The sequence below is a fragment of the Macrobrachium rosenbergii genome, chromosome 27 (genome assembly GCF_040412425.1).
Source record: "Macrobrachium rosenbergii isolate ZJJX-2024 chromosome 27, ASM4041242v1, whole genome shotgun sequence".
NCBI lineage: Eukaryota > Metazoa > Arthropoda > Malacostraca > Decapoda > Palaemonidae > Macrobrachium > Macrobrachium rosenbergii.
In genome coordinates, this window is record NC_089767.1 from 15,258,234 (window position 1) to 15,285,560 (window position 27,327).

The window sequence follows — 27,327 nt, forward strand, 5'->3', positions numbered from 1 at the left end:
AATTTCCATTTCAGCACTGAATGACTTCATAGGTCCCAGTGCTAGGCCTAAATTCTATATTTATTTTGTTCTTACTATTCTTTTTCAGGCCTTTAAGATTTTTTTTGGTAATGATTATATACAGACACCTCTTATCAAGAAAGTGGCAGGAGTCACTGGAGTGTTTGGTGGTATTCATCCAGGTATGAGTGCTATCATTCTATGGAGCATGTAAACTTGGGGAGCCAGGTTGTTCTCGACAAGTAGCTAGCTGATCTAATTTCATATAAAGCGTTAAAATGTCAATCTTATCCCATTCTACAGTAGGGGAAACATTTTCATTTATTGTTATTGCTTTCTCATCTTCTAGGTGTTTTTGGTGCATGAAATTCTTTTGGTAAGAATTTTTATATCACCACTTGGGTCATTATTATTGTTGGTCATTCTAACACACATTATTGATTGCAATCTGCCATTCCCCCATGACTCTAATAAATTGCCATTCCACTATGATTTAATTATTTTTACCATTTGTGCCATTCCACTATGATATTTAAGAAATTTATTAGCATTTCTACCATCCCACTATATTTAAGAAAGTGCCTATCTTTTGATCTCCACATGGAGCAGTGTGTGTGTGAAGGCACGGTGAACAAGTTTTCCTCAACAGACCCTTTATACCTGTCTGGGCGATTACTAGAAACACTAAGGCTTTCTATAGACTGATAGTATGCCCTGCTGGAATCTACTGTACACATCAGGAAGGAGTACCATCAACACTGCATCCATAAGTAAAATGAAGAACAGAACATTCAGCCAAGTTCCCTCCTAATTAATAATTTCAGGGCCTCTTCATTGTACACTTCAAAGGTGTCATCTTTATACTACACTTGGGGAGGTAAGGGATCTTAAAAATGTTATCACTAACACCTGTGTTTCAAGTTAGACATCAGCTACTAAGTTTGGGTGCAGTACTTAAGTTTTCTTTTGCATCTTACCAATGAAATTGCTAAGAGTACTGGTCACTTTGATACACTACATAAAAAAAAATTGCTTAGATCCAATATGCATCCCAGTCATGGAAAACGTCAATACAGATTACAGCAATAGTTTAATTTGTAAGTTGCAATATAAGGTTTAATAATACAACCATTGTACAAAATGACTATATTTCTAGGAATGATCTTTTACATCAAACCAATTCAAATTGTTCCCATTGTATCAAAGTTGTAAATGGTAACTTATTGTTACGGTACAGGGTAAGTGCTATCAGTTTTTAGGATTAGCTTAAAAACTTCATTTCCAATAGAATAAAATTTATCTACTGAGTATAGCATTCAAATTTATCTACTTCAAAAAGCTGGACAAAATCTGTTTCACAATACATTCACACACATGTATGTGTAATCTAAAGGAAGGGAATATACAGTAAAAGAATATCCTCAAGATATAACTTGTCAATAGCATTTTACATTCCTGAGCAGATGGAAATGTTCAAAGTAAAAGCTTATGCAAACTCCTGAAGAATGATAGCAACCCAAAAATATGGATGATTTTATCTTAATTATTTAAGAGTTTGATGGCAAATATTTTCAGTAGTAATGATTTTGCTACCATAATTTGATCCAATCATATAGCTACATAATTTTTATTTTTAACAGTATAATAAACAACCTTTTTTTTATAAGCACATCTTCTGTGCCTAAAATATGCAGTTTTATCTAAAATCCTCAAAATCTGACAACCTCCAAAAAGCACTAAAATGTATAAATACATCTTGTGGTAAATTCAGCTGTAACATTCCATTCCTTATAGATAATGTGTCCTTATTAATATTGTTTCAAATGCATACACGTGTATATCAGTACAATATAAAAATGTACATGTATTATATGTACTGTATATATATCTGATACATATAACCCTTAATAAATCCTTGATGAAACTTGTCAGAAGTTGTATTTGAACTTGCCTACAGGCATTAAATGGTCCAAAACTAATCTATGACAAACTTCTCAAGGATACTTTATGTAGAATTTGGTGAACTTAATATACTTAATTATTGCATATGAAACCAAACAGACGAAGAGGCATTTCATTCTTCAAAATAAATAAATATGGTACATGCTTATTAAAGGTCATGCCAAAAAATTTTGTTTACCACTGGCAAGATTGGCTCCCTTCAATCTTAATCATATATTTTCTTCAATACATACAATGAGAACTGCTATTACATGATTTGCTAGTTCACAGCAGTGGGATTTATCATTAGTACTTAACATTTACATAAACTCTGGCCATTTTTTAAAATTTTTAGTGAAAACATGGCTGGCCTTCATTCATCTGCTTCTTCTGCTGAAACAAAACAAAAAAACTAGTGTTAAAATTTCAAATGTAATATCACACACACACGATATTAGCAATTGATTGATTTATGAAAGTTTGATCTGATGACTCTGCACTGGAAGTGTTTGTGATGAGTGATGAAAGATGTAAAAGCAATAAATTATTTATTGTTAATCTAGTAACAGATAAAATGGATAAATATATAAAAATACTTTTTAAATTAAAGTCAATAGTTTTCAGAAATTCCAAAAAGTTAACATCATCATGTAAAACCTATTCTATGGAACATTTTATTTGATGTTGCATTCTCTCATCTACAAATTTGAGACAATCCACCAATATGTATTCCAAAGTAGGAAAATATCACAAAGATCACACAATGGTGGTTTTATTACCTTCCTAGATGAACTTATAGGTTAACAAGTACAACTTATCCTCAATCTATTTAGCCTAATTTCAACTCCACAGTATGACAAGAAATAAAAGTCAACCACTGGATGGATTTTCTGATATTTCTAGTTGTTGTCAGCGAAAGAATTTAATTTACTCTGCCATTTTTGTTCAAGATCAGACAGGTCATTTCATGTCATTATAAGGAACCAAGGGGCAACCAATACTATACAGTTTTCTAGTGTATTTGACTTCTTAGTTATAAATGATTAGTTTAACCAGACCTCTGAACCCTATTAGGGCTCTTCTCAGGCTGGGGAAAAAAAGGGGGTGGGAATACATAAAAATTTAAATTAATTATAAAAAGGGGAGGGAAATTAAATAAAAATTTGAGGGGAAAAAAAGAAAAAGGGGGAGGTTATTTTAATTTAATTTTGTTTAAAAAGAGAATTATTTTATTAATTGAAAAGTTATCATCTTCAGCTAGAATATCCTTTACTGATTTATTTTTGTAAAGTATTTCTTTCATGTTGCCATCTGCGACAGTCAATCAAGATGTTTGATTGTTATTGGGATGTTACACCTTTCACAAGTTACTGGATTTGTGTGCGGAGTTGACATCAGATGACCATGTGTGAGTCTGGAATGTCCTATTCTGAGTCTTGTTAAAATTACTTCATTAATTCTTTGTTTTTGGGTAGAAGAATGCCACTTTTTAACTTTGCTCTTAATTTGTCTTAGTTTGTTTTGAGGGGGTGTATTTTATTTGACTTCTGCATCTGCTTGTTCATTACCTCTGATACCAACATGGATTGGCACCAAACAAAAACTGAACATCCCTGGATTTTCTAAGTAGTTGGATGAGAAGGGGTAAATTGACTAAAGGCTGTGGGAGCACCAAGGTAGTTTAAGTAATTTGTGAAATTTTTGCAATAAGTCTTGTTCACAAATTCTTGTGATTTTAATATGGCTGTCAGTTCATCTGTAAAAAACAAAGCATTACTGGATGCTGGATAACTTAGCTACACAAGCCTCATCATTACACACAGTTGCCTCACCTTTGATCCATACGAGTAGAACTTGATGGAGTCTTTATGAATTTCATCGAGGGTTAAGAATTGGGATTTTATTGCCACCTCAGATAAAGATTTCTTGCTTGCTTGGGTTAGGGGTGTCAAAATTTTCATTGATTGTCATTCTGCAAGCATATGTTTCATGGGGTTCGAGATGAGCTTTACACAATTTTATGTAGCATAGCCTGTTCTTTTAATCCTAGACATGAGGCATTTGATCAGTGTCCACATTATACTTTCTCCACTGAACAGGCCATTCCAAAAGCTCAAGATATATGTAAACCCTTATGTATTACATCCAGTTGTTTTTTTTTTCTCTCTCTCTCTCTCTCTCTCCATTCAGTTCAGCTTTATAAGCACAGGAGTAAATTTAGCAGCCTTTGAGGAATGTATTAGTTTAAAAGGGATTTTTTTTACCTGCTCCCAAATTAAAAACTGGATACACAATTTAAAATTATTCAGTGATTTCTTCCCGCTGTCTTTTGAGAAGTTCTATGTGCAGAGACCTAGTGAATCTCCTCTCAAATATTATTCCCAGAAACCTCACTTTATCAATAAAGGGTATGATACTACCATTCATCTTCAATTGTCAGACTCCTTTGTTCTCCTGCTGAAACACAACATCTTTGAAGCAGAAAATTTGTATCCATTGTCTTGTGCCCATTCAGTGGGCAAAATTATTGGTTCTTTGGATGTGTCTACTTGTAATTTGTGGATCATGGACAATGCAGTAGATGGCAAAATCATCAATAAAGAAAGAAAGAACTAACAGGAGTTGGAACTGCTCCTATGAACTTAGTGAGAGCTACAGAGGAACAAGTAACACTTAGTACACTTCCTTGGGGGATTCATTCCTCTTGTTCCAATAGAGGAGATACTTCATTTCCAATTTTTACATGGCGGTATCTTCCAGACAGAAAAGTTTTAATAAATTTCAGAAGGTCACCTAAGACAGAAAAGTTTGAATAAATTTCAGCAGATCACCTTCGATACTTATTTATAAAGCTGTTCTATGATGCTAAAGCACCATGTGGTATTTAGCATTTTCTCTATCAAAGAATACACCAGTGTAATGGTCTGCTTTTTCTCCGCAAAACTTTGCTGCACCTGGTTGGAAAGATGGAGAAGAGGGTCCAGCCTATTGACTCTTACCGAAGCCAGATTTATTTGGACAGGATTTTTTTTTTTTTTTTTTTTTTTTTTTTTCTCTCCAGGAACCACATCTGATATCTAATTTTTCCATTAATTTACAAATGGAGCTTGTTAAGGCAATTAGTCAGTAACTTAACATCTTTTTCTGGCTTCTAAACTGAATAACAGCAATTTCCCAGGTATGGGAGAGAACTCCAGTCTCCCAGATTTTGATAAACTTCAAAAAAAGACCTTGGGATGTTTCCCAAAATTAACATCATCATCAGTGTCTATGATTGGTTGGTTGTTTATTTTCAAGGAAAATCAACAACTCAAGTTCCCAATATTAAGTTTACGGAAATCTGAATCTATTCCATTTATATAATCCATCCAGGAACTTCACTTTGCTTTTTTCATAATTGTTATAATTTTCCTTGGGAATGCTTATAAGTAATTTGGCATGTTAAAAGACCCACTATTTTTTATACATGCCACAATTCTTAACCTCTCTCTCCAAATATGAAAACCAGTAACAAGTCTCCCCAATTAGCCCCAATTTAGGTATTGTGTTATTAGCACTCCTGATAATCTTGTCATTTTGTTGGCTGTATGCCTCAATATGAATCTCAAAGGATTCAAATCAATGATAATATAACACTGCCAGTGAATTTTGCCCAATCAGCTTCTTTGTCTTTCACTTTGGATTGGACAATCCAGGGGAATTTGTTGCTGATTCTAGGTGAACTGACCAATGGTCACTACCAAAATGGTCATTTACTGACCATCTATAGTTAAGGCCAAAATCTGGAGAGCAAATAATCAGATTACTTACTATGGTGGTGGTATGTTATGGAAGCCATCATTCATCAAGGAGAGATACTTAGAATCAAAGAGTTTCTCTTTAGTACTGCCACTTTGAAACTTTTAACTCCATAATTTGTTATGGACACTAAGTCTCATAAAAAAAGTGGTCGAAACTTATAAACTAAATATTGCAATTCTTCCATGGAGAAATATTCTGGAGCAAGACACTGCTCAGTCTTATACATCTTTCTGGAAATTACCTCAGCTGTTACACACTCAGTATCAAATATGACTGCATTGTATTGCAGTTTATAAATTATATACCAGCTCTTCCTTTATTCCTTTCACTGATGCGTGGCATAGAAAAAAAAAGAATGCATAGGTTTGTCCTGGATTACAGCAGCAGTTACCTACTTTGCTTCTTGCAGACATACCTTACTAGGATTGTAATCACGTAATATGAGACTTCTGCAGTTCCACTACAAAATGTCCCAAATTACTGACAGTGAGAATATGAGTTCCCAGTCTACCCTTCGGCAAGGAAGTTCTATTTATTTATATTCTAGGTAATTTGCAATCCAATGTACAGATATGAGGTTTCTCTGAAAACAATGGGATGCTAATTTTATCTATGTCCATCTGTTTGACTTGGAAAATACGAATGGTCTCCGTTTGGATTATTTGGTTTGTTGATACTCTTGATTGTGAGGCTGACTTATTTACAAATTTCTCTTTTGCTAGGAAGATGTTCTTGTCGTGGAACAGAGTATCACTTGATACTAGACTTCAACTGCCTCTGAGAAATACTGGATGTGGTCTCGTTCCCATTTGATAAATAAAAACCATCTACTGTTGAGTGATGAACATAGTGAATTCACAAGCATTATATAGCTTAAATATTATAAAATCAAAACAGGAAAAAGAATATTACCTTCTGGTACTTCTTCTTCCTCTACACCCTCTTCATCAACTTCTTCAATTTCCTCTTCCACAACAACTACACTGTCATCTACTTCTTCATCTTCCATCTCATCTTCATCTTCATCTCCCTCGCCATTTTCCACTTCTATATCGGGAACCAAAAAATATTGCAATGGATTGGGCCACATATCATCTTTTATAACCTGAAATAAAAAATAATTTCATTATTAATGTTACTGATGCATATATTTAAATACAAAACTCTTACTGTACATCCAAAAAGATGCATTAGCAGTCAGTGTTTTTATGTCAGCATTTACCCCCTATGGGGTTGAAATGTACAATCTCCACCTGAATTACCATCTACTTCGTCTTCATTCATGCCCTTTTTACTTCCTACTGATTTTTACCTTGCTACTTCCATATCTTTTACTTTTCTGAGCAACTGTTACACAATTCTCACTTCATGTACCAACCATCTCAATGTCTCAGATCTCTGCCCATTTTTTCATCAAGTGAACACATCTTGCCACCAGTTTCACTTACATGATTTTCTTCTGATTGCGCCTTCAACAATCTGGCAAGAACTCTTCACTACCCTCTCATCACCTGCTTCAAAGTCTAATGCCTCCCTGATGTAACAAGAAATTCTAAGACCTACCCTTCTTCATTCTCAATCATTTACCACAGAATCCACACTTCCAGCTTACCCATAGGTTGTGAGCAACACCATATACTACCCAGAATTCCTCTTTTGCATGAGATTTTTATCAGCACAGAATAGCCTTTAATCATGTGGAATGCATCCAAGTGCAAAATTTGAGGGAAAAAAAAAAAAAAAAAAGCCTGCATGCATGATTGGCCAGTTCCCTGATCCTTGCAGATACTTTACTAATATTCATTCTTGTGCCAAACTTTTCCCTTCATCTCTCAGATCAGTTCGAGGGCAGAAAAATGTGATCAATATAAAATACTTTTATTATAAAAGCATGGTTTTTTAATAAAAACCTTTTAAATAATTTTTAATAAGAACCTTTTACATCTTATACCCCTGAATCCATATTTATGGAGGGACTGAGTAGGTGAAACCAAAAAAGGAAGATGTAGTTGCCAGAAGTCCAGTCCCAAGAATAAAATGATGGAGAACTGGCCCTGGCATGGGCAAGTCAAAAGGAGCACTTCCATAAATGAGTTTGCAATAATAGAATCTCCTGAAGATTGCACTAACATTTGTAATGGGTCTGCAGCTGAAGAATTGCTCAAAGAAGTTGTTCACCATGCACGGGGTATAAAGGCAGGTACACCTGGAAATACAGGTCTCCAATGTGGCAAACCATCAAAGAATGAATTGTGGGGATGAGGAAGATGATTGATTTAACCATTCCAATGGAAGTACATGGCTCACTGCAACAATGAACCCCAAGAATGCCGAATGTCTTAGAAAATGACATCACTGATAGACCTTGGCAAAGGTGTTTTGACAATGCAAAGGGCCCATCCTAAAGACGGCACAGAGCTCCAAACTGTACTTACAATACAGGGAAGTTGAAAAGAATGGACTTCATGACTGTGAAGAGGTCCTCCTATGATGTTGAATAAGCACAATTATTACCTGTCAATACAAATAAAGAATGCTTGGCTTTACAGGACTCAGCAGAATCTCCAACTTCATCCATGGAAGGATGCCACAATGAGGAAAAGCACAATGTTATATATCAAACCTAAAAAACACACTTACAAAGGCTCATAAGGTGATTTTGCAAGACTGCTCAGAAATAATGAAGTCATCACTTGTGGTGTCCCTGGACCTCAAGGGACAGATTTACTGGAGGCAGAAAATGTCAGAAATACTTGCACCATTTCCCAAATACAAGAACACGAAGATGAATAGAAATGTCTACTAAGACAGGAGTATTGGCTTTGAGAGGATGACAATCAAGTTGGTCACACCATGGCACTAATCTTTCTCATTTACCTGAGAGATTGAAGAATCTGCAGAGGGGGTGATAGTGGCTGCAGTGACATCTGAAAAATGACAAAATTTCAAAGTAATTTGTATTTTTCCTAACATACAAACCTGAGGTCTTTACATGTGGGGTTAACTTTCAGCAAGCTGGAAATCTGACCGTTAAACTTTTGCAATGTGGTTATGGTAATAGTTACTGATGGTAGGGGTGGAAGTACTGCCCACCAAGTCGGTGAGCATTCAATTCTACGCAGTTCACCTTTTGGCCCAGGTAAGAGAATGAGGGTGGTAAGAGGTGGGACCTTTATGTGTAGACCTCATGTTTTATGTTAGGAAAAATACAAAATACTTAAAAAATTTGTCATTTGTTCCTACACGAATACAACCCCTCGATCTTTACATATGGGAGACTTACTTTTGGAGGGAGGATTCTGAATAAATCTCTGAAATGACTGGTAGTTCGGCTCACCTGGGTACTCTCTTCTTGGTCATGAAAGAGCAAAGGAAGGAGACCATACCTCTGATCTATTGAACAAATGAGATGTTCAATTGTCAGACTTCTGGGCACTTTGAATTAAAGGAATGTAATATCCTTGATCTGAACCCACAGTGCCAGAGACTATAAAGCTAAGAATAACCAACTGGTTTGTTCATAGTCAGTCCTTCTCTTCCCTTGCTAGAGAGAAGGAAGGATTGGATCTACTAATCCACATAGAGCTAGATTATAGATACTCAGTCATCTAGATCACCTGCATGCACGCCAGTCCAGCACATGACGGCTCGTTCAGTATTCATCTGCCAACTGGAAGAGGAAGGAAGACAGGAGAAATGGAAGAGGCTAGCCCACACACAAACTACTACTTGTTGCTGCACGCCTTAGGTGAGATGAAATATGTCCCAAAAGAACTGGGTGAACTAAATGAGTTGTTGAGCATCCACCATAGGATCCATGGAAAAGGAGTTAAAGGACCTTTGAGCAACATCCCAAGGTAAAAGGAGATGGATGTGATCTGCACGATTACATTCCATCCTAGTACTCTACCGACAGGTTCGTCCTGAATGCGATTGACAGACCGATGCCTTTGGTCTCGAAAGATCTGGCCCTACACATACTGATGTCCACCAGGAAGTTGTGGGGTACACTCATTTGAGCATCTCACTAGTCGGAGAAATTACTATTTGGACACCATTTCTCAGCCAACTCGAAGCTAACAAATGAGTTGCTGGTACATAGATGTCATACTGTCACTGGCACACCACAGGACCATAGAAGTGGAATAATCCTTTTCACTGATCACCTTCGATACATGTAGAATGACAAAAGGCTTAAGCTTCCAGATGTAAATGGGTACCAAAGGTGTCTTACTTTATTAAAAGGTGTGAGAAGACAGAACAAAACAGTGCCAACTTCAGTAAGTCAAGAACTGCTGTAGAGCAGATGAAAGGACACTAAACTCAGTTTTTTTTTTTACCGAGGCGCATTTGCACTCAATCGCAGGGGTGCCCTTTTAGCTCGGAAAAGTTTCCTGCTAGCTGATTGGTTGCAAGTATTTTGTCCGAATAGCATCATTGTTTTCAAATAGTTACCAAGTAATGTGAATTGAAACTTAATTTTACTAACCTAAATTTCTCTCTCAGATCTGTTTTGTCAATAAATAATGTTAACGAATAAAGAGATTATAAAGTATTGTGATGGTAAGTCTAAATTTAATAACAACACCCACCAAAGTCAACGACAGGAGCTTGTTTTCGGATGCACGCTGCATAATTTTTTTACTTTTCACATATTTTAACACCAATTGGGATAAATTACACCAAGCATAAGAAAAACATGTTATTATACACTTTCTTTGAATACCAGAATCTACTAAAAACATGGAATTAATAAAACTTGCTACTAGTGAAAACTTACGGGGAGGCAAAAGGAACAGCCTGTGGCGGCCTGGCGGGAAAACCAGCTGATTACCATTGCAGCATTTTCCTGATTTGTGTCATGGCAGCTTTTTCCTGATTTATGTAAGTGTTGAAATCAGTGTTATGTTATTGAGATTACTTTAATGGCTATATCTGCAATTAAATTCATGTAAGTTACAGCAGACGATGCAAGATAAGTAAACCTTTTATTTTCTTATTTTGTGTACTGTTCAGGACACATATAAGGTTAACACGAGTTTCTGCGGATATTTTGAGAAGTAAAAGAATATGTGACTGAGTAGAAAATGTACTATACACATATATATTTTAAGGATTAGTAGGCTATAGGCGTTTACTGTCAAATTACCAAGGCGGGGATGGAAGGGAGAGGGAGGGGTATCGCGGTTGTAACTCGGTGAAATTATGAATTCGTTTGTGATTTTTATGCAATTTATGGAACACTACTGCACACTCAAACCAAAAATAGTGCTATTAATAGAATCTATACCTTTATGACAAAATTAGCAAACCCTTTCTATACGGACTTACATCATAGGCCTACATACACCTAGCCTAACTTATATCAAGCATCAGCTACTGTTTACTGTTACTCCTTACCTTAACCCTTAAACGCCGACTGGATGTATTGTAAGTCGACTAAAGTTGTCTGTCGGGTGACGCGTGGACGTACCGTACGTCGACTACAAAAAATTTCAACCTTCAGTCAACTTTGACTCGACCGAAATGGCCGAAAAACGCAATTGTAAGCTAAAGCTCTTACATTCTAGTAATATTCAATCATTTACCTTCATTTTGCAACAAATTGGAAGTCTCTAGCACAATATTTCGATTTATGGTGAATTTTTGAAAAAACTTTTTGCTTACGTCCACGCGGTAACTCGGCCGAAAATTTCAGAAATTCTTTCGTCATTTTGTTGTAATTTTTGCACCATTTTATATTAGCCATTACATAAAGTTTTATATATGAAAATGTGCACAATTTCATGTAAAATACAACAAAAAACAACCGATGGTTGTAGCTTTTATCAGTTTGGAATTATTTTCATATAAATCACGATAAGTGCAAAAATTTCAACCTTCGCTCAACTTTGACTCGACCGAAATGGTCGAAAAATGCACTTGTAAGCTAAACCTCTTACATTCTAGTAATATTCAATCATGAACCTTCATTTGGCAACAAATTGGAAGTCTCTAGCACAATATTTCGATTTATGGTGAATTTTTGAAAAACTTTTCCCTTACATCCACTGATAACTCGGCGAACATCTCAGAAATTCTTTCGTCACTTTGTCGTAATGTTTGCACTGTTTTATATTAGTCGTCACAAAGTTTTATATATGAAAATGTGCGAAATTTCATGTAGAATACAACAGAAAATAACTCATGGTTGTGGCTTTTATCAGTTTTGAAATATTTTCACATAAATCACAATAAGTGCCAAATTTTCAACCTTGGTCAACTTTACCTCGACCTGAAATGGTCGAAAACGCAATTGTAAGCTAAAACTCTTACATTCTAGTAATATTCAATCATTTACCTTTATTTTGCAGCAAATTGGAAGTCTCTAGCACAATATTTCGATTTATGGTGAATTTTTGAAAAAACTTTTCCCTTACGTCCGCGCTCGGTAACTCGGCCGAACATCTCGGAAATTCTTTCATCACTTTGTCGTAATGTTTGCACTGTTTGATATTAGTCGTCACAAAGTTTTATATATGAAAATGTGCAAAATTTCATGTAGAATACAACAGAAAATAACTCATGGTTGTAGCTTTTATCAGTTTTGAAATATTTTCACATAAATCAGGATAAGTGCCAAATTTTCAACCTTCGGTCAACTTTACCTCGACCGAAATGGTCGAAAAACGCAATTGTAAGCCAAAACTCTTACATTCTAGTAATATTCAATCATTTACCTTTATTTTGCAACAAATTGGAAGTCTCTAGCACAATATTTCGATTTATGGTGAATTTTTGAAAAAACTTTTTGCTTACGTCCACACGTAACTTCGGCCGAAATTTCAGAAATTCTTTTCATTTTGTCGTAATTTTTGCACCATTTTATATTAGCCATTACATAAAGTTTTATATATGAAAATGTGCACAATTTCATGTAAAATACAACAAAAACAACCGATGGTTGTAGCTTTTATCAGTTTGGAATTATTTTCATATAAATCACGATAAGTGCAAAAATTTCAACCTTAAGCTCAACTTTGACTTTCGACCGAAATGGTGAAAAATGCAAATGTAAGCTAAACCTCTTACATTCTAGTAATATTCAATCATGAACCTTCATTTGGCAACAAATTGGAAGTCTCTAGCACAATATTTCGATTTATGGTGAATTTTTGAAAAAACTTTTCCCTTACATCCATGTGTGATAACTTAACTCGAACCTAACATCTCAGAAATTCTTTCGTCACTTTGTCGTAATGTTTGCACTGTTTTATATTAGTCGTCACAAAGTTTTATATATGAAAATGTGCGAAATTTCATGTAGAATACAACAGAAAATAACTCATGGTTGTGGCTTTTATCAGTTTTGAAATATTTTCACATAAATCACAATAAGTGCCAAATTTTCAACCTTCGGTCAACTTTACCTCGACCGAAATGGTCGAAAAACGCAATTGTAAGCTAAAACTCTTACATTCTAGTAATATTCAATCATTTACCTTTATTTTGCAACAAATTGGAAGTCTCTAGCACAATATTTCGATTTATGGTGAATTTTTGAAAAAACTTTTCCCTTACGTCCAAAACTCGGCCGAACATCTCGGAAATTCTTTCATCACTTTGTCGTAATGTTTGCACTGTTTGATATTAGTCGTCACAAAGTTTTATATATGAAAATGTGCAAAATTTCATGTAGAATACAACAGAAAATAACTCATGGTTGTAGCTTTTATCAGTTTTGAAATATTTTCACATAAATCAGGATAAGTGCCAAATTTTCAACCTTGGTCAACTTTACCTCGACCAAATGGTCGAAAAACGCAAATTGTAAGCCAAAACTCTTACATTCTAGTAATATTCAATCATTTACCTTTATTTTGCAACAAATTGGAAGTCTCTAGCACAATATTTCGATTTATGGTGAGTTTTTGAAAAAAAAAAAACTTTTTCATTACGTCCGCGCGCGGTAACTCAGCCAAACATCTCAGAAATTCTTTCATCACTTCGTCATAATGTTTGCACCGTTTTATATTAGTCGTTACATAAAGTTTTATATATCAAAATGTGCACAATTTCATGCAGAATACAACAGAAAATAACTCATGGTTGTAGCTTTTATCAGTTTTGAAATATTTTCATATAAATCACGATAAGTGACAAAATTTCAACCTTCGTCAACTTAACTCGACCGAAATGGTCGAAAAACGCAATTGTAAGCCAAAACTCTTACATTCTAGTAATAATCATTTACCTTCATTTTGCAACAAATTGGAAGTCTCTAGCACAATATTTCGATTTATGGTGAATTTTTTAAAAAAACTTTTTCCTTACGTCCGCGCGGTAACTTGGCCGAACATCTCAGAAATTCTTTTGTCACTTTGTCGTAATGTTTGCACGGTTTTATATTAGTCGTTACATAAAGTTTCATATATGAAAATGTGCGCAATTTCATGTAGAATACAACAAAAAATACTCATGGTTGTAGCTTTTATCAGTTTTGAAATATTTTCATATAAATCACGATAAATAGAAAAAATTCTACCTTCGGTCAACTTTAACTCGACCGAAATGGTCAAAAACTGCAATTGTAAGCTAAAACACTTACAGTCTAGTAATATTCAATCAATTACCTTCATTTTGCAACAAACGGGAAGTCTCTAGCACAATATTTCGATTTACGGTGAATTTTTGAAAAAAATTTTTTTTACATCCGCGTGTTACGAAAATTCATGCATCATTTTGTAATACTATTTTCTCTGTGTTGCTTTGATCGTTTTACAATTTGTTATATACCAAAATCATCGCAATTTAGTGTACAATACAAAGAAAAAAAATAACTCGTTAGCTTTAACCGTTTTGCTCACAACACTATTTGTATACAATTATAAATGAAATTTTTTTGCGCTGTCATTTATTTCAATATTTATATATATGATTTTTTTTTTTTATTTCTGATGGTTGCATACTAACCTTCAGGCAATGACAAAAAAATGAGCCAAAATGAACTCTTAATCTTAAAAACTAAGCGTGATGTGATTTTTAAAAAAAACTTTTTTTCCGCTTCGGCACTAACTCCCGAACGCCGCCAGCATACGACAGACACTTTTGTAAATAGAGGCTCGGCGTTTAAAGGTTAAAGAGTTAAGCAAAATATATTGCAATTGTCAAAAAATGGTGTAAGACTCATAGACATAGGATAGCCTAGTTTGAAATGTGTGCAAGAAATAAAGCCATATTAAGGGAAGTACATTATTATTATGTTACAGAAAAAATAGCCTCTTCATATTTATCATAATGATATAACAAAAGGCTTCAGCACAAAAGCCTATAAAAGATGATATGTATCTGAAAAGTTTTCTTGCCCATCAACATTTGCTGGCATGTGGATACCATATGAATAACTAGGCCTACCTATCTAGGTAATTTTAGCCACAGGCTGTTCCTTTTACCTCCCCGGAAGTTTTTACCAATAGTGAGTTTTAATAATTCCATGTTTTTCGTAGATTCTGGTATTTAAAGAAAGTTTATAATAATGTGTTTTTCTTAAGCTTAGTGGAATTTATCCCAATTGATGTTAAAATATGTGAAAGTAAAAAAATCATGCAGCGTGCAATCGAAAACAAGCTCCTGTCATTGACTTCAACGGGTGTTGTTATTAAATTTAGACTTACCATCACAATACTTTTTAATCTCTTTATTCATTAACATTATTTATTGACAAAGCATATATCTGAGGGAGAAATTTAGATTAGTAAATAAGTTTCGACTCACAGTACTTGTTAATTATTTGAAAACAATGATGCTATTCGGACAAAACACTTGCAACCAATCAGCTAGCAGGAAACTTTTCCGAGATAAAAGGGCACCCCTTTTGTTAACCATGGCACTACCGTGATGTCGTTGCTATCACACTGAGGAATGTCTATCTTGGATCTTGAGACTCTTAGAGTCTAAAAAGAACTGAGCCTAAGTTCCATGAAAGAAGTCAATGTTTAAAAGAATGAAAAATTTCTGGAGGAGGATAGTGTAACCATGGCACTACCTTGGCGTCGTTGCTATCAAAGGAGTGCCAATTCGGACACTGAGACTCCTGAAACTGTCTTAAGATCCACATATTCTCTCCTCGGGTTGTGGATCAACTGGTAATTGCAGCAGCAGCAGCTACTGCTTACAACTCCCACACCTCACAGGAAGATTGTAACCACATAAATCCTAAAAAAATTGAGCCCCTAGACACCACTTCTTGACTGAGCAGGAACCAAAAACAAGTAGTCGGAACTTAATTTGGAGGTGTTGCTGATCTCCCAACGAACTGGGCAAAACGACAGGAAACTGCAAGCCCAAGACTTGAATCATGGATGGGAAAGATATTTTCTAAGAACCAACAGCATCTGAAGTCCCTGGGAGGTCACTTATCCAATTACTGACTAGTTCTAATGTTTCTAACCATGGAAGCGAAAGACATCTCCTAGATGCCAACAGAATCCAGTGCTCCAGGAGGTCACCTATCCAAGTACTGACCTGACACAAACATTGCTAACTTCGCTGATCGGACGAGAAGTGATATTTTCAATGTGGTCTGGTTGATGGCTGTTATGCCCATGGTCCATAGAGACAGAGCCGAATAGTAACATATTCGGTGTCAAGATTGTTGAGGCCCTTGCAAGAGTCCAAGTAAAGTGCCCATTCTGATGGGATAATGGTAAACCTGGCTGAGAGCATCTGCCTTGTTGTGTACTCCTGGAACAGACTAAGGCATGATTCTAATTGTTTTTGTCCTTGGTTCTGCATTTAAGCAAAAGCAGTGACATTAGCCAGACATGACTTTTGCACAGCTTCTCTACAAGGGTCAAAAATGCTTATGGAGGCCAAATACATCCATCTGATGCTCAAGAAAGCTGACATGCAGATGACTTTCCTCTGGACTGTACTATTGGACCCAAGATTCCAACAGGTGAGGGGCAACATACCCAACCTCTTCAGGTTGACCTGCAGGTCTAGGAACAGACTCAAGTACACAAGAAGCTGCAGGTGACTCAACAACTTTGAGAAAGCCAGAATCAACCAGTCATCCTGATAATAACCTAAACAATACACTAATACACCCAGGAGGCTACTGGGGGGAGAATATTGGTAAAGGCCTGAGGGGCAGTGCACAATGAAGTAAAGGGTCCAGAACTGGTACAGGCAACCCATTAAAACAAAGTGAATGGGAAGGTGAAATTAAGCATCCCTCAGGTCTATGGAGGCAAGAAGTCTCCTCAGCAAATAGTAAGAGAGAGGTCAGGTGAAGAAATTTTTTGAGGTTGGAATAAGGGGGAGCCAACTTATGAACTACAGTGACTCCAGCAAAATCTATTCAATAGTACTGCAGCCTGAAAGTCACTTAGTCATTGGGGAATTGTTTCTGAACAAGACTGGAAGAGAATGAGTGGGAGATAATTGGTTGTGACCAGCAGTGAGAAATGACACACTGTTCTTGATGTGGAGAACCTGAGGCTCTACGCCAATGGAATTACAGTCCTTCCAAGTCTTCAGAAGACAGCCCCCTACCTGGAGAGAGGGAGAACAACAGGGATGACAGGACTCCATCAACTGCCACCCCTTGCAGGAGGTTTAAAAGAACTATCCTCACCTTCCTGAACATAATGGCAATTGAAAACTACAAGACTGTAAACCTGAGTGATGGGAATGTGGACAGAGAGATCATGACTTCTGATAAGCAAATATAACCTAATTTCAGTATCAATTCGTGGAACAATGCTGCTGACTGCAAGACAAACAATGGTGATTGAGACATGAGATAAGAAGCAGTGGGGGCAGACAATGATGGTGAGCAATAAGCAGTCCCCAATTTAATGATAGTAGCTCTTGTTGCAGTAGAAGTTCACTCATTGCCAAGAGCCTGAACGAATTCCTACAGGAAGAAATCTGGAATGCACAGTGAGCATACCTGTTAAGGACCACAATTTAGACTTTATGGGGTTGTCTCCCTATTCTTCATCAGGAAATGTCAAGAGGTTCCTAGCCACTTAGTAGATGAGTAAAATCAATTTCCCATTTTCATGGCATAACACTGATGTCCATGGAAGAGGTGACAGGTTGTGTAGCCATGACTCATTTATAATCATTTATTTCTTACTCACATCTTAGTATGACAAACCCTTACAATGATTCTGCTGTCAGTAATTTACTTCATTAAAATCCTTAAAACAAACAAACATAGACTCTATGTAACAACAAAGATCTTAAACAGTTAAATTTCCCCTACAGTGCATACTTACAGGTGCCATACTCTACTACCCCACATCTAAGTAAATGCACCAGCTTTTTAAAATATTTTTACCTTTTCAACTTTCTTACATGCAGTTTACCACTAAAGTAGAACAATCAATATGATGAGTGACAAAACTACAATCACTTTCTCAAGAACTTGATTCTAATGTTCACGACACTAAAGTAGAATATATTCACTTAAAATTAAAAATTAATGTGCAACAAGATCAAAAGAAATACCTCTGCTATTTCATCTGCTGAAGGGTCACCATGATCAGAAAACCAAGAGAAAAACGATCTGATGTCAAGTGAACGTTTTCTTCCAGAACCACTTTTCTCTCCTTGTTGCATCCTCTGCCTAAACCGTTCAACAAGGTTGTGACCACTCTTCCATTTTATCTCTGTAGACTGTGACGCTGGATCACCTAAAAGAGACGATTTTAATCACACTAACTGGTAATATAGCAATTCAAGTGTATAAACCCATGCTACTCCTAAGAAGCCACAATGCAGAAGACAAAACCAGTAATAGTTTCAAAAATATTTCTGCTTATACCAGAATACAAATATTTGTATTTAAATTCAAGGTGTGTACGGTGAGCTGAAAGGTGCGCCCCTTCCATTTACCTGGCAGAAGCCTCACACTTTCTTTGGTTGTTATACTGTATAATCAAGAGGTCTCCATTGGTGTGTTATCAAGGACCTCAAATTTGGTTATGATGCTTCACATTTTTCATCCATTTTGTACTCTGCTTTAGTTTGTGCTGCATGTATGGGATACTACAAACAAGAGTTGGGTGTTTTCTTTATTATCATTAAACCCATAGCCTTTATATAAATATATTTATAATCTCCCAGTTTCTTTTCATTTTCTACAATCATGTATAATTCCTACTGTTCATTAGGTATACAACTACAGCCTTATATATAGGGGTATTCCTCAACACATGCTGGACTCAATTGTTAAAACCTGGTACCAAATAAAATGACTGCTGGTAGGTGGGAGAGTGGGGGCGGACAATGACCTTCCACTCACCTGTCATCACCAAGCACTTTTCCCTTCAGTATCAGGTGGCTGAGGAAGGATTATGATGAAAGGCTGAAGTTTGTATAACAAGAAAAAATATGAACAAATACAAATGAGGTTATCAGTCGAGAAACATGCCAAGCACCATCCTGGGTCAAAGTATTTTTTAATCTAATTTATTATATTTTTAAAATGGCACTTGGCATGTTTCTCAACTGAAAAGCTCAAATGACTTTAAATATTTGTAAACTTCAACAGAAATACAAACCATTGTCTTTTATGTAAGAGAATCATTCCTTAAATGGGAAGAGCATCTTGCAACTGACTAATAAGTTGAATCTCACCCTGAAAAAGCCTTGCTCCCCATCATGACTACCTGGCATAGAGGTACAAGCCTGATAGGGCCCTCTGAGCCAAAGTGAGACTCTTGAAAACTTCAGGGAACCAAGTGCTTCCCAAATAAGATGGTACCACAGATTGGTTCATATAACAGCTCCTGGTTACATCAAGAGAGCAGAGGGAATCATCTACTGTGCCGAGGCTTTAACATACAATACCTGAATGGAAGTCTACCTGCATGGTAGTCCATTCAGGACATACTCCTCCTCACTGCTTCATAAAGCCAGAAAGAAAGGGTATTCTGAACATTACTTTGTGTCTGATGGCACTACATAGGGATGGCATTGGACACAAAAGCATCTCATCAGGCTCCCCACTAACATATTCCACTAGGAAGAAACAACTGTAACAATCCAGAGAATGGATATCCATAATTTCCAGCACATTATTCTCCAACATGCCCTTCACCTCTGCCAAAAGCATCAGAGCTTTCAGATACTGAAGGGTAGGTTGGGAATAGTACTGATAAAGAAGATGGGGAGGGTGTCACTCCTTGAATGGTAGCTTTCAACTGTCCTGAAGGACACCACTTACAACCTTGTCCAATGGCATGACAGGCACCCTCCCTACTTGCAGCTCCTGAATTGGGGACTGCCAACCTCAGAGTTCCCCCCCCTTCTCCACTGTAGCTGGATGGGGTCAGAGGCTGAAAGGGCTGGAAAGACTCAGAGCCATTTTTAAGAGGAGAAAGTTGGGTTCCTTGTCTCAGCTTCATGGAAGGGAAACCCTTCCCAAAACCACACACAGAATGAGTACCCCAGTTCTTTTCGTCACCCTGCAAGGCTTGAAGGAGGCCGCACAATGGATCATGGTGTACCAGCTATCATAACACCTCTACTGACACCTCAGCTTTGCCCTTCAGAAGTGTAAAGGAATCAATAACTGGTCTGTTCTGTTGAGCAAGACTATTTTCAGCTAAACTTGAGTAGTCTATGTATCCTCTGGCTTGTAGAACTCCCTCTGGTGTGTCAACAGAAAGTAGTTTACTTATTCTGCTGAACAGAAGGGAACTTTCTGATCCAAAGATCAGACTGCTGCCCTGATCCAAGGCACCAAAAACCAGCAATAACCACAGCAGTTGAAACAACTGTCTTGCCTCAGTAGTGCACCCCAGAGTATGTTCTACTGACAAAGAGAGACTGGTTTCTTCTGCAAGCTCAACTTACTCATAGCTGAGCCAAATAATACCCTTAAAGAAAAAAGCTGTCCCAAACTGACATAAACAGGTCCCTAAAGAGGACCCTCAAGTCCTAAGAAATCACCCCAAAAACATGAGTTAGATTTTCTCCTGAAAGTGAAAATGACACAACGGCCACCCTGGTGAGCACTCTTGGGACCATGGACATGAAGAGATGATCCAGGCCTGGTGGTCCATATTACCACAGACTTATGATTGATCGTCTAAAAGCAAACTAGGAGAGGCTACAAACAAATACCCTAGTACACAACCAGGAATCCTGGCAAACCAGGAATACCAAGAGTGTCTCCTTAAAGCATCACACTGTGGCCACCTGTTGTGCGTGTGCCCCTTGTTGGCACAAAAATATTTGGGTTTTTGAATGAGCCAGGCACCGCCCAAGGTTCTGCATGATTACATGCATACAGATCATCAAAAAACCTTGCAGTGTCACACTGCAGCGACCTGTAAAGCATAAACCTTCCAAGCTAGCAAAAAGGTAGCACAACTTTTCTTGGCATACCCATCAGACTCATCTTTATCTATGAAGGAATGGGGAGACACTGGTTCAAGAGCATACTTTAAAAAAAAAAAAAAAATAAAATAAAAAGGGGGGACAATTCTACTGTACCCATGGCAGATGTTCACCTGCAGGCATGCAAATGCTCCTGCCAACCCTCAAAGACAGGAGGTGCTCACTCGATTCTTGTGAGATGGCTTCAAAGACCTCATTCTTCTTCGTATAGAAGGAAGGGGCAGAAGACAAAGAATGGGATTTCTTCACCCTACTCTGTCCACAAATCTTACTCTTCTCTGATGAATGTCATAACATGTCATCAATGCAAGCAGTATGTCATCAATGCAAGCAGTAATGTTGGAGGAGTTATGACCTGTGCTCAATATTGCAAAGGTATCTCCATATGCAAGACAGCTACAGAAAGCTCAACAACATTGTTCCTTTGCAGGAACAGCAGCTATAGAGAAGTCACTTGAAATAAAGTGGGATGGAAACATTTGTAAGTACTCTAACAAAGAAGAGATTGGCAAACATCCTTTGGTGCCCCTCCACTGCATGCTGAACCTTTCCACTGGCAAGGAAACTAGCCACCACAATCAACAAAACCAATTACTCTAACACTAAAGACATAGTAAAGACATAGAGCATCAACACATCTGCTTCTGTTCTTCATACTTTGATTTTCCTCCAATCCAAAACACAAAAACACCAAATATACAGAAAGTACTGGTTTACAACAGGTCAGTGAAATACCTCCCTCACCCACCTTCCACCAATTAACCATCTTGTCAAGTTTCAACAACTGTTTACCACTACTGCCAGAGATGAGGAACACTCCTACATAAAAGTCTGTTTTATTTTTCCATTTAAAAACCAACTATTGTAAATTTTGTACATTTTTTATTATTGGGGTAACAAAACTTGTCTATGATAAAACACATTGGTTTTCTGCTTATGAACTTGTGGTTTTTGGCTTATGAACTTGAGATCATTTTCTTTCTTTCTTCTTTTTTTGCTCAGTCAAAACATTTTTTGTGATAAAATGGTAGATTTGGTCTCATTCTGAAGCAGAATAATGGTACTGTACTTATCTATGTTACATTCAAAACTGAAGGACAACAAAATTACAAACTCAAGGGCAACACCAAAATTTTGCTTCCTATTTATGAGAAGTTAACAAATTTACAGTACAGTAAACCCCCTGTATTTGCGGGGGATGCATACCGCACCACCCCCGCAAATAGCTAAAATCCGTGAATACTTAAAACCCCTCAAAAAACACTTAGAACTGCCTATTTTGTTAGTTTAAACACAAGAAAAACCCTCTAAAAATGGTTATACCTGAGTATTTTAATACTTTTATCACAGAAAATGCATTTAGTCATGAAAATTATATGAAAATACAGTAATAAGTGAATATGTCTCAGTGAAAAATACTGCGAGTGGGCGAATTTTCCGCGAATAATGGATAGATACATTCCACAGAGAAATCCACTAATACGTGAGTCCGCGAATCATGAGAACGTGAATACGGGGGGTTTACTGTATATTTTATTTAGCACTGAAAAGCCAAGGTACATTATATTTCCATTAATAAACATAACAATTATTTCTAATGACTGTTATTACATACAGAATTGTAAGGAATTGTAAGGCAAAATATGCAAAAAATGAAGTTTTCGTAATAAAACTATTGTAATACTTACCTGAGCCCCTTGAATTCGCCCTTAATCCCACTAGCCCGAACAAACTCTCAATTACCAATCCACTATTGGCAATTTTAACAGCCAGCGTTACCAACGCTGCAGGTAAAATCTTGTCAATTGAGCTACCATAACAAACGGTTGGCAATGCTGACACAGGTGCGCACCGACATTCCCACTTTCGTCAATTGCTTTATTCAAAGTCAAAATGGATGTGGGGAAAGGAGGGTGGGAATCATTCAGGTAAGTATTACATATTTAGAGGAGGAGGGATCAACTCTATTGCACGCCTTTTGACAACCGCAGAGATGGTAGCTTACCAATCTGCTCTGCATAAAATATCCGTTTAGTCATACATTCACCGTATCAATCAATGCTTTCGTTGAAGAGACATGTTGGAGAGTACTTTGATTGACAGTCAGGTTAGTACTCTTGGTCCGTCAACCTCCCATGTGGCTCTTCAGAACCTCTCATATATGGAGGAGAATGAGGCAGAGTGGACAGCCGCTGGCCCTCCAGGAGAACCATCTAAGTTTGCGGCCCACCCCCTTTTTACTACCGCAGAGATGGCAGCTTACTGATCTGCTCTGCATAGGATATCTATTTAGTTATACACTCACCTTATCAATCAATGCTTTTGGTGACAAGACATGCTGGAGAGTACTTTGATCGCCCATCAGGGCCATACTGTCTCAGTCCGTTGACCTCCCATGTGGCTATTCATAGCCTCTCATGTATGGAGGGAAACGAAGCAGTGTGCCGAGCAGCTGATCCTCTGGATAAGGCCCGACAATCGACAAGCAAAGAAGTATTCAGCGCCAACGAAATAGCCTAGCCTACTAGAGCACCCCCTTGGACTCTTGTAGGGAAACTATCAAAGACTACGATACTTAAAATGTACTAAACCTAAGTTCATGTGATTATACTATAACTGTTGCCTAAGAATTCCAAAGACAAACAGGAATTCCTCTATCTGGTTTAACCTAAGAATCTCCTCACTACGTGAATACCACCTCAGATAAATGTACACACCCTAGATAATAAATTTTGCCGCTACACGTGGACAAAGTGAATAACCCTCCGAACCTCCTAACTATGCGAATACCACCTCAGCTAAATGAATGCACCCTTAGATAGTAGTTCGTCGCTACCCGCTATGAGGCGAACCGAACGTCTCTTAAGAAAGTAAACACTGAGACGGACTTCCAAGTAGCTGCCTCCAGAATAGACGGCACTGAATAATTCCTTAGATAGGAAGATGAAGTGGACATACTCTGAGTACTGTGCGGCCAGGGAAATGACCTCCTTCCGAAAGTAACTACAGTAATCGCTTTCTTTGACAGCAGATGGGAAGGATTCCGCAGAGAGACAAGAAGTGTGTGCGGAAGCAGACGGAATTTCCCAACCTTTGATAAACAGACTTTAATGCTCACACCGGACATAAAAATATCTCCGCTGGATCACCAGTAACGAACACTTGCAGATAATGAACTTGAAATGAACGAGGCAGAGTTTTAACCTCCGACTCTGTCTTCGCCACAAATTCCTAAAGACAGACAAATACGTACCCATTTCTTGCATAGGAACCCAACCTAGAAACTGCCTGAAGCTTGCCCGACCTTTTATCTGAAGCTAAAGCCGTAAGAAAAAGCAACTTCTTAGTCAGTGTCTTAACATTATAGCTTCAATGGGTTCAGAGGCAAGGGAACGCAAGAAAAATATTGAAGTGCTTCTGACAAGTCCCACGGAGGGGCCGTGAGTCGGCAAGACAGGACGTTTGATCTTAAAAGAATGTAATAAATCATCGATTATCTTACTACTAGACATTTTAGGAAGGTGGAAACTAATTGTACCACTAATCATTGAGTGGTAGTCAGCAACCCGAATATGAAAGACCCTTGACTTTCCGAAGGAATAAAAGAAAATCAGCTATTTTGGCTATAGAAGGTCTAGAGATGGAATGAACTTCCTTACAACACTAACTTCAATACCTTGTCCAGCTGAACCTGGTAAGGCTTATGGGTTGACTTTCTAAAGCTAAAAGAAAACTAACTAGACACAGCTTAGGGAGTCCGGACTGTCTAGCGGCTCTCTCTTCAGTCACCCTGCAACTAGGTACAGCACATGAGGGTTTGGATAATAGTGGTGAGAATGCGGTCATCTGAGAAGAATTTTCGCATGGGTAGGGACATTGGAACTTTGATAGGGAGCTCTAGGACTTCCGGAAACCAAGCAGGGAGCTATTAGAGTCATAGACGTCTTGACACCCTCCCGCAATTTCTCTATTACCTGATGAATGAGACTGGATGGAGGCAAGGCATACACCTACATGTGATTTCAATTTGTAACATCACATCGGTGCCTATCGACATGGGAACCACCATTGGTGAGAAATAAACCGGAAGACGATGGTTTAATCACATCACGAATAAGTCCACATTTGCTGGCCACTTCCAGAGAAACTGACATATTACTTACAGAGCCAAAGTCCACTCTCCCCCCGCCCTCAATACCTGACTGGAGCGACTTGGCGAATCAGCCTGTACATTGAGACTCCCCTATATAAATTGGGGAAGAAGAGATACTTTTCGTTCTTCGCACCCTCTCAGGACTCTCTGTGCTATGGTATTGAGTTCTGCTGAGCCTGTCCCCCTCCAACCACTTCTTCGGATACGACACGGCAATTATGCTGTCGCTAAACATAGACACTACTCTTGCGCACTGGGACTGAAAACAACTAAGGGCTTCCTTTACAGACTTGATTTTCCCAAAGATTTATTTGACTCCTCTTGTTCCCAAACCCCCCGCCCCAGGCCCGAGGACTGGGTTTCCTCCAAGGTTGTTCCCCAACCTTGATCTGAGGCATCTGTGTACAGATAACGTTGGGAAGAGGGGAGTTGATAAACCTTCCTGGTGTCAGATGCACTTCTGACCACCACGGACAATCCAACAGGCAAGAATCGCTCCCGGCGTTCATGTTGCAGAAGTTCCAGCGATTCCTGAGGCACACCTGAAGAGAGCGCATCCAGAGACAAGACCCTGGAAGAGGCTTCTCCAAGCTGGTACTGGCCATTCCCTGCTGGACGGGAACCCTTCTACCTGCTGAAGGACCGGACTGGATCTCTCCAGGGTTGTGAAAACCCTCAAAGGAAGAGAGAGAATCCTCTTACCTGAATAGATTAAAAATTCCATAAGAATTCCCTTGCTCTTACTAGCTCCTCTATGTCATCATCCTTGAACAAGAATTAGCTAAGACTAATGGTGTTCTAAGCAATCTCTCTTATGAACGTCCAGATACTGAGGGGGGAAGATGACCAAGAGAGAAATTTCGACTTTCCTGCTCCAAACGTCGTAGACGAAGCCAAAGCATTCGCCTGGTGAGCCAGACCCCTCGAGATAAATTTATTAGGCTGCCAACAGCCATGGATCCGAAGGGACATAGCTGTCATTCTTTACAACCCCATTACTGTAAACCTGACAGCATCCAGAGAGAGTGTGCAAGAGCCTCAGTCTAACTGCGCAACACAACCTCGAAGTACCTGCTTCCCTAAGAGAAGTCCCTACGAGCCGAGGCGATGCCGGAGACTTAGACAGGATTGCCTCAACCGATTCGTTGAATGGCAACCTGACACCTGCTGAAGGGTTACCTCGAACTGCATAAATCGTCCTACACGGAGAGAGAAGAGAAGAGTACTGTCTATTAGAAGCCACTACCGATGCTAAACGAACGTCCGCCTCCTTCAAACCCTGTCTAACCTGATTGAACCAAACCAGCCAACACAAAAGAGGCAGGAGCTGGCTTAGTGTCATAAAAAGCTCTTGCTTGAGGATACAAAAGAAGTGACATAAAAAAAAAAAAAAAAAAAAAAACTAAAGCAGGTGGTCCAGAGCTCTTGCTTGAGGATACAAAGAAGTGACATACTCAAGCATGCGTCTGTAATTGTTACTGCTGGCAAGAGGACACTCTAAGTCCGCCAGAATCTCCTGCACCTCTGGATAAGAATCCTGTTCCATAATGTCCGAACAGTCTAAGACTGACAAAAGAAGGAGGCACTGAACGAAGGCCGGGCAATGATGTAGAGTCCGCAAGCAGACCACCCTAACCAGAATGCTGCGCACCCACACCTAATCAGGTACCCGGAGCTGAATCCACATAGCTGAACCCGCCGGGAAGAAGAGAGAAGAGAAGGCTGAAAAAAAAAAAAAAAAAAAAAAGAGCCGATTCCTCATTATTAGCCGATTCCTCATTATTACCGAGGGGAAGACGAGTGAGAGTAGTAAAACCCACACTGTTAAATCCTGGGGGAGGACGTGCAAATGAAACCGCCTGCGGGGGGACAGAAGAAGAAGAAGAAGGAGGAGGGAGAATGAAGGAGGTAGAAGCTACCCTCGGAGTTACCGCCGCAGAAAATGCAGGCAATGAAAGCCACGGACCGCTCGAAGAAGGTCCCGCAAGCTCTGCCAAGACCGCGGAGTGCAAACTCGAACTGGAAGCGACGGGCAA

General features: G+C 38.2%; 1 protein-coding gene across 2 annotated transcripts in view; it reads right to left on the minus strand.

Annotated features, from left to right (window-relative positions):
• Positions 1-1,131: 1,131 nt before the first annotated feature.
• The window catches only part of Set (NAP domain-containing protein SET), a 37,522-nt gene continuing 11,326 nt past the window's right edge, over positions 1,132-27,327 (minus strand). Inside the window, exons 4-6 of one of the 2 annotated variants that reach the window (XM_067128974.1) lie at positions 18,241-18,425; positions 6,655-6,847; positions 1,132-2,331 (exon numbers count right to left, since the gene is read on the minus strand). In XM_067128974.1, the coding sequence (XP_066985075.1) occupies positions 2,315-2,331; positions 6,655-6,847; positions 18,241-18,425 (395 nt within the window). In that variant the 3' untranslated portion in view covers positions 1,132-2,314. Of the gene's footprint in view, positions 2,335-6,654; positions 6,848-18,240; positions 18,426-27,327 lie in introns of both variants that reach the window. The other variant, XM_067128973.1, reaches the window with a different exon arrangement.